The sequence below is a fragment of the Brienomyrus brachyistius genome, chromosome 10, assembly GCF_023856365.1.
Source record: "Brienomyrus brachyistius isolate T26 chromosome 10, BBRACH_0.4, whole genome shotgun sequence".
NCBI classification, from domain to species: Eukaryota; Metazoa; Chordata; class Actinopteri; order Osteoglossiformes; family Mormyridae; genus Brienomyrus; species Brienomyrus brachyistius.
The window spans coordinates 12,300,549-12,309,165 of NC_064542.1; the positions used below are offsets into that span (position 1 = coordinate 12,300,549).

At 45.8% G+C, this 8,617-nt stretch overlaps 1 protein-coding gene across 1 annotated transcript; it reads right to left on the reverse strand.

Annotated features, from left to right (window-relative positions):
* Window positions 1-328: 328 nt before the first annotated feature.
* On the reverse strand, window positions 329-8,617 carry mtnr1al (melatonin receptor type 1A like). The gene is made up of 2 exons (XM_049029845.1): window positions 7,398-8,617; window positions 329-3,298 (listed from the first exon to the last, which is right to left on the reverse strand). The coding sequence occupies exons 1-2, from the start codon at window positions 7,582-7,584 to the stop codon at window positions 2,529-2,531; spliced, it is 957 nt and encodes a 318-aa protein (XP_048885802.1). The 5' UTR covers window positions 7,585-8,617; the 3' UTR covers window positions 329-2,528.

Here is an 8,617-nt window from a genome sequence, read left to right on the forward strand (position 1 = left end):
TTGACATCTTAAACATAGCAGTCCCTGAACCAAGACTCAGAAACCCTGAGTTTTAAAATAGCTCATAAAGCATTTTCATTGCCTGTATGGCAACTGCATGGCAACGTATTTTGTAACTGTGACAGAAACAGGCTCCCATTTCGTATTTTTATCTCACATGATGGGCTACTTTTTGGGTTCAGCGATCCATGTAATTCAATTTGCACAGACTGTAGGTAACAGTTTGCTGTTCATTGTACAGAACAGGGGTTTTTAAACATGAAAGCAGACAAAAGCTAGGGACACCAGCCCCCCTCCCCCCAACCCCCACCCCCCACTAATGTGTGATTGTATGGATAATTAAAAAATAAGGTCCAGGAGGCACCTACCATTTTGTTTTGGTTGGGTGTTGTTTGCTTGCTATGCGTCCAGGAGCAGGAAAGGTCTGCTTTGTTAAATACACACTAGCATTTAGGCCTGTGCTGTCTGTAACAGTATAATTTGATAATTTGATTGCATTTCTCCCGGATTTGAGTCTCCCCCTGGGTCACATGTGTGTGGAGTTTGCATGTTCTCCCCATGTCGTCGTGGGGTTATCTCCAGGTACTCCGGTTTCCCCCCACAGTCCAAAAACATGCTGAGGCTAATTGGAGTTACTAAATTGCCCGTAGATGTGCATGTGTGAGTGAATGGGGTGTGTGTGCCCTGCGATGGGCTGGCCCCCCATCCTGGGTTGTTCCCTGTATCGTGCTCATTGCTTCCGGGATAGGCTCCGCCCCGCGACCCAGTAGGATAAGCGGTTTGGAAAATGGATGGATGGATGGATGGATGGATGGATGGATTGCATTTCTTTGTCTTTATTACCTCAATGGACTCAGCTATGTCGTAAACTTATTTTAATCTGTCCATTTTCTTGTGGGACAGCCCACCTGATCATGCAAATCTGATAATCATGACAAAACGAGTGATTTCCTGCCACTCAGGGTGTATTTCTTAGCGAAACCGTTCGTTTGCGCTAGCCAGGAACCACAGCAAACAAACTCTGGGATCTCTCGCGCTGGGAGGCAAGGCAGCGCTCTTCGGGTTCCTCTCCGGCAAACAACCAGCAAGACAGCGGTACGGCTCAGCGTAAGATTGCATCGCAGATGAAGCTGGCTTCCCAGGCTATGCTGAGAAAGCCCTCCTGCTTCAGCATTACTCACAGATAATTCCAGGCTCTACCAGGTATGCTTATTTAGCCAAGATTTAACTGATGATTTTAGACTTCCCTCCACAAGTACTGAAACCTAACCGGAAAACATAAAAAAAAATGCCCACAATTCCTACTGTTCTTGTCACAGTCGTTCACAGAATCCCAGCACCACCCTAACTGACAATGATGTCCTAATGGAGGATTGTGTTTGGGGATTCCTTGAACATGCAATGAGCAAACTGATTTCTGAATCTCTGAACCTGGTAAGTCTGAGTTTGGCACATTTAAGGGGACCCACAGGACTGGAGTCGTTGGCTGCAGACGGGTCACTGTCAGGCGCATCTCCACCGCACCTGTAGCCGTGTTTCTGCCCTGACAGCTTGCAGGCTGAATTTGGCCTCCTGTGCTTCAACTATCACAGATCATGCCATGAAAGGTAAGTAATAAATCAACTTTGAATGTCTTAACTGCTGTTCAGATGTGACAAATCTCTGCAGTGCAGGACACAAAGTGTCAAGAGGTAAGTAAGCAAGATATGAGCTCGTTCTAATTGTCTCTTTTATTCTTCGCCTCCAAATATGTGCATCCTATTGATTAACCCTATTGATTAATACCATAGAAATGTTTCTTTGGAAGACTAGTGATCACCAGCTTCCAGAAGAACTATGTTTGCATAAGAAATACACAGACACACATCTTTACATATAGTAAATTTCAGTGAGCAATTCTGCAGAGCAGCTCCAAAACACATGGTGCCAACGAATCAATTTGGATCAATAATGCATATTCTTATTTACATTCAGTTATTCCCTGCAAGAACAGATATACCTTTTCAGGGACATCAGGCAAAGTTATACTTGGGAGGCCCCGATACCCAGACATTGCTTATCATTTCACACTGCTGGGGAAATCATGCACAAAAGTGATACATTAAAGACAGAGATGAAAAGTTCAGGCCCAGATAGTACAAATCCGGACCAAGGTTTTTTTGTTTCCCAACCAACCAAGTACTCCGTGACTGTGACTCTTTATATTCAACTGGTTGGTTGAAACAAAACCTTGGTCCGGATTTGTACTTTCTTGACCGGAACTTTCCACCTGTCTGTAATGGGTTACTTTTGTGAGTTACTTCCCCAGCACTGTAACTTCACATTTGCTGCAACGCAGGTAATTCAGGGGCAAAATTTGGATTCTAGCCAGAACTGGCCACGTTTCTGCCTGCACATAAACATTGTAATTTGATGTATATGGTAACTTTGTCAGGACCCTCAGGCAGCTGCCTAGTTTGCCTATGCCTGAATTCAGCCCTGGTTCCCTATTCTGATCCAGTCAGTCGCTGACTGCTGCCCTCGACCCTTTAGCAGCGCAGTCTGAAGATGGTCAGCACGATCTGCTTGTACTCTTTGCGGAAGTTGCTGTTGAGTACACCATAGACAACTGCGTTCAGGCAGCTGTTGAAATAGGCCATGAAGTAACTGGAGGTGAAGAGCCAGCCGGGGATGGCGAGACCCAGCCGGGGGTCGAGGGCCACTGCCAGGCCAATGAGGTTCAAGGGCGCCCAACAGACGGCGAAGAGCACGAACACCACGAACATGGTGAGGAAGTTGCGGAAGTCGTGTGGCTTGATCTTGAGCCTGTTGTTGGGCTTGACGCGCCGGCGGACTTCGATGACCAAGACCCAGATGCGCAGGTAGCAGTATGTGACGATGCTGATGGGAAGGATGAAGTGGACCACCACCACAGTGATGGTATAGAGAGAACTGACCGACTGCGCAAACGTGCAGGAGTACACCCGCGGGTCATAGCGCAGCGACTCTACGAACCAGTTGGGGATGATGGCCAGCGTGGTGAGCACCCAAACCAGGACCACGTAGCACGCGGTGTTCTTGTTGGAGAACAGCTTGTCGTACTTGAGGCTGTGGCAGATGTAGCAGTAGCGGTTGACGGCGATGCCGGTGATGTTGAAGATGGAGCTGATAACGCTGAGACCCATCAGGAAGCCGCTGATCTGGCAGTGGATGTAGCCGGCGATCCAGCCGTTGTGGAAGATAGCTGAGAGGACCAGGGGGTAGGGGTAAATGGCCACCACTAAGTCCGCCACAGCCAGGCTCACCACGAAGGCATTTCCTGTTCAGAGAAAACCCAGGGATTAGACTTTTATTAGAAGTTAAAACGTAAGGTCTGCCGAGTCTCCCGCATGAATGATCGAAGGAAATACGAAGGTAAATCTAATATAAGATATCAGCTATGAAACTTCTGCCGTTAATTAAAAAAACGGTTCTCACTCTCCTACAGGGCAAGCGGCAAATGCAGCAGAGTTTGGATCTTGATCGGTGAAGGTGCCGCCTAGCGGGTGACCGCTCGAACCCTCCCCCCACTTTGCAGATGTAAAATAGCTCAGGGACAGGGATAGATGCCGAGTGGGGGCTGTTATCGGCAGTGGCAGATGCAGAACACGTGCAATGTGGAGAGAACACCTCCCCAAGTGCAGAAGATGTCCCAGACAAAGGTGTCACTGTGTTTTCAATACTGGGGGGGCGGGGGGGGGGAGAGGGACAGATCCATTAAGTGACTGAGTCAAATCTGGTCTCTCACATTATCCTGTATGACCTCGTACGTATTACTATGTATAGACTGCCCACCCCTTTCAGTACTGACTGCATACTTTCATTTATGTGCATGCAACCGAAATCGACACCTAAGTGTTTTCGCTCCACTCAGAATGTTGTCTCTCAACAAGTGTATTCATATTTTTAAAAGAAAAATTCTGGGTAATCCTTGGTGGCACAAACACCACTGTTTGAATATTAACAGGACGCGTCCCACCCGCCCCCCCCCATCAGTAACACCCACGCTCTCGGATACACAGCTGTATGTGGACGCTCGCCGGTTTGGGCCCTGTTGTGCTACCGCTGAAAAAGCTGGTTTGTCACACCTGAAAATCGCATCAGATAACAGACCCTGAATCTCAAGCCGGCTCATGTCCTCCCATATTCTGTGTAATAAGGCGACATTATATTAGCCATTGAAATATGCCTGGGTGTTTGACTGAGCATTCTGATCCCCCTTCACCTTTAACATCAGTTAAAAGGAAGAAAAGGATGTAAGATCCAAGAAAATGGGAGGCTATTAAGATGCTGATTATTTCACTGCTTCTGCAAACTGCCATCACCATTTTTTTCTTCGTAAGCAGTTAGATGGCAAGACTTCCAAGTTGACTTAAGTGGACTTCAGTGGAGTCCAGACTGTCAGCTGAGGTTTTACTCTTTTCTGAGTCCCCTGGAGCACAAGCCCTTGGTGTCACTAACAAAGGATTTACCTGACTTGAATACTCAAGCTTACGGACTAACTCAGTCAGGTGGGAGCAGGGATTATAAAAAGATGAGTCGGGGCGCTGTGGTTTCCCTGGAGACGGCATGATTCCTAAGCTATAGCAGGACCAGTGGGAGGTGCCCCGTAATGTTTCCTGAGGCCAACTCTGAGTAGCACCTAACACCTCCAGATACCTGCCGCAGTGAATACAGGCATGCAGCTGCACTCCAGTGTACCCACTATCAGGGCAAGTACACTTCCAAGATTCAGTCTTCATGGTGGGACCAGATGAACAAAAGACAACGGATGTATAACCTGACAAAGACTGAGACAGCGTACCCCCCCCCCCCATCTGGAATGCCGCTTGTCCAATTTCCACAAATGATTCTACCTGTACCTACAAAGTACATGAAATATCCACCTTTACATGGTAACCGTGGGTAAGGGTAAAAGTTGCGTTGGGTCGAAATATCAGAATAACGAAAACTAGATTCTCTATCCTTCCTCTGAGGCCGAATGGTTACGTTATCTTGGAGTTTGAATTTTATCCTGCCAAGAGAGAACAGATCAAAGAAATTCACAGTAATGTCAGAGGCAGCTCATTCAACATACGAAACTAAAACGTCGATAGATCACCGAGAAACAAATCCGATTCTGCAAAACCACGTTGACTAAATCTGGCAATAAAAAGACACTGAGTTCTTGACAATACAAACCATTCATCTACCATTAATAAAACTGTCATATTCTCTCTATACTGTGGCATCTCAATCCAGCTAAGTGAATTACTCAAGTGTTTACACTTCCAGCCAGACTATCAGCTAAATGTTGTTGACAAGGCAAGTGAAGGAACTGGCTTTCTTGTATGTTCCCAGAGGGCAGGTACACACCCGTGACAAAGAAAGGTTCGCTGTCTGAAAACGTATGTATTCTGCAAATGGCTTTTGCTGAGATAACATCTCAACTCCACCTGCTATAACTTCTTTCTCGTGGTCCTACCTCTTCCTCGTTACCTTCCTTGGCTCCTCCCCTTTTATGTCACGTCTTCCTTCCACTTTCTCAGACCCCACTGATTATTTTACACCTCAGTTCCTGTGATATATTTTCACACTGTTATTGTCATTGTTGTTACACACGGCAATCTGAAATGGAGCCATTTTGGAACGCAAAAGACAAATATAAGGAAAGAGAATGTTTAAATGCTTGGTGCATGAAATGTTAAGCAATCTTGTTCTTGATGAGTTGCAGCAGTGATTTGGGTAAAACACTTTTGGAACGGAAGCATTGTTGAATTGCCATTTTTGAGGCTGTTGTGACAAGGACTTATCTGATGAGATGATGCAGGTGCAGGAGAATGACATAATGTCAAGAATATTTAAAGAGAGGGACAAGAGCCTGGCAGGGGAGACGTTTAAGCATGGAAAGTTAACTATTAATATTGCGATTAAGAAAATCAGCTTTGACTGTAAAAAAATAACTTTAATTGTAAAATGAGAGGAAAGCAGGCCAGGGATATGCCTTGGGGAGGGTGTGAAATCCACTTCAAGGCATGTTAAGTGTGGTTGTCGGTAAAATAATGAGGAGAACTGAGAATATCCGTCAGGGGCATATATGTTTAACCACCCAGTGTCTTTGAAAAGAACGTGAAAAATCTAACAGAAAGTTAACCAGTTGAATCGCCCGAGCATTAGCCAAGTGATTAAGGTGCGAATGTGGGCTTAACTGATCAGCGCTCCTTTATTGATCCTCGAAAGCAAAGTTTATTTTGGCGGAAAACGCGAATTCGTTCGGATTATTCTGAGAGATAGCACTGCCCTCACCCAGGATATGACGGTGGAAAAACAATTTGACACTTATGCCTAAAATGATGGATGGATGATGGACGGAGTTTGCATGTTCTCCCCATGTCGTCGTGAGGTTTCCTCTGGGTACTCCGGTTTCCCCCCACAGTCCAAAAAACATGCTGAGGCTAATTGGAGTTGCTAAATTGCCCGTAGGTGTGAATGGTGTGTGAGTGTGCCCTGCGTTGGGCTGGCCCCCCATCTAGGGTTGTTCCCTGCCTCGTGCCCATTGCTTCCGGGATAGGTTCCGGACCTCCCGCAACCCAGTAGGATAAGCGGTTTGGAAAATGGATGGATGGATGGATGGATGCACCGGCTGACGGACTGACGGAGTAAGCGGGACGGAAAAGCCTGGCAAACACGCAGGCGCCGCTCGGCTCGTTCACTGATCGAACAGATATAGTTTAAGCCGCTGGTGGACTTTTTTTAAAGTGCTTTTTAGATCAGCATTTACGAAATCAGACGTTGTTGTTCAGTACAGATAGCCTAGATAACTGTTTAAAAACGGCTGCTGTTTTATATGCAGTAATTGGCTCAGATATGAGTTTGCATTGTCATGAGCTGATGCACACAGACCGCGATTCAGCTGCTCGGGCTCTCGTGTCTTAAGTATAATTACACCGCTCCAAGCTCACGTGACGCTGAAAGACACCCCACAGTTAATTGTGGCAAATTAGCCCAAATCAATCAAGTCATAGGGGAACAGGAACTATTATCCTAAAGGTGGATGCATGTGTGTACGGTAATGAAAAGCAGGTGGATCTATACTTGTGGGTTCAGCACGTCTGCATGGCAAATGGAGAAGAAGCCTGAGGCAGGGCAGGCAATCTTGTTGAAACGCTTTTAAACGTGTCACAGGACTGTCAGAGGCGTTTGGGCTGATAAATGTTATTGGAAGTTCATTAAAATCCATTGTAACCGGACCCCTTTCTACACAAATATCCGAGGATTTAGGAAACTATCTTCAGTATAGCAAAAATGTTATATTATCTTAACACGTTATGCTAAAAATTACTAGACCTACATTCTGTAATGTGGAACTTTTACGGAAAATAGATGCAAACAAACTTTACCTGCTTTCCTGAGTTTTTTGTTTCTTAAGACGGAGAGAATCACCAAGAAGTTGCCCAAAATATCTACTACAATAGTGGTGATGAGGACGGTGGCCAACACAGAGACCGCCCAGGGGAATCTGGGGTCCTCCGTGCCCTCATCTGCGGCCGAAGCGTTTATTAGCTGAGGGAGGCTGCTTTCGGACATCCTCAGATCCCCTTCCGACTGGGAGACGGGCGGAGGATGCGGTGCCTTCCAGTCGACCTCGGTGTCTAGCACTCATCGGATCCGTAAAACCATTTGATTCTCTTGTGTCACACGGATACTTGGTTCAGTGGAAGTTGGCATAAGTTTGTACACAAATAAACATCATGTATTTAAGGTTGATATTTCCATTAAAGACAAACGCAGGAAACGGGAATGACTGGGGACTATCAACAGGTTCCGCTGTCTTCCATTCAGTTTCCTTAGTCATGATTCCGCGGTATATATTAGGTTACATTTTCAGTTCATAGTCATCAGAACCTGGTAAATGTTTTCTTCGTGATCTTAGCTTGACGTCTTCTTAAATGTTTCATTTTAACATTTCATGTCCTTCACATCGACTACCAGAGAGAACTCCAATATAAACTGAACTTATCTCCTATCAGCGCGTACTGATGCAAAATTAAACTCTCCGAACCATATATTCTGTGTTTTTAAAATAAAAACATGTGGTTAATATGAACTCCAGCATAACTCGCGTGTTTTTTTTTCCTTCTTCGTTTAGGACAGCCAGTGTAGTATATCATTGTGAGACTCCAAGCAGCGCTGTCTCCATTCACAAACAGCTTTATTCATCTTTCTGTTTCATTCTTTGTTCGCCGCTCTTTTTATTCAGCTGTTGCTGTTGCGATCAATGAACGAGACTCGCTATCAAAGGGCTAGAGTTGGAAAATTGTGGAGTTTCTGGTTCACCATTTTCCTCCGATGTCTTATTTTTATGGTTAATGATATTTCAGTGTTGCGATATATGCGCTCTCCAGTCCAGATGCACCGTTATCCGCTGTTTCAGGCGTGCTTTTATCCGGTAAATTGCCCCTCCGCTGCTTCAGGTGTGCGCTCCTCTCCGGTAAATTGCCCCTCCGCTGCTTCAGGTGCGTCTCTCTCCGGTACACCACCAATCAATCCTGCCCTTTTCACAAGTGATACGCCGCACTTTCGCCGTCCTGTTCTCTCTGCACAATTTAACATTCATTTT

Coding starts and splice junctions, on each gene's coding strand:
- mtnr1al (XM_049029845.1), bottom strand. CDS start 7,584: ATGTCCGAAAGCAGCCTCCCTCAGCTAATAAACGCTTCGGCCGCAGAT. Junction 3,299..7,397: donor CAAAAAACTCAGGAAAGCAG/GTAAAGTTTGTT, acceptor TTCTCTGAACAG/GAAATGCCTTCGTGGTGAGC.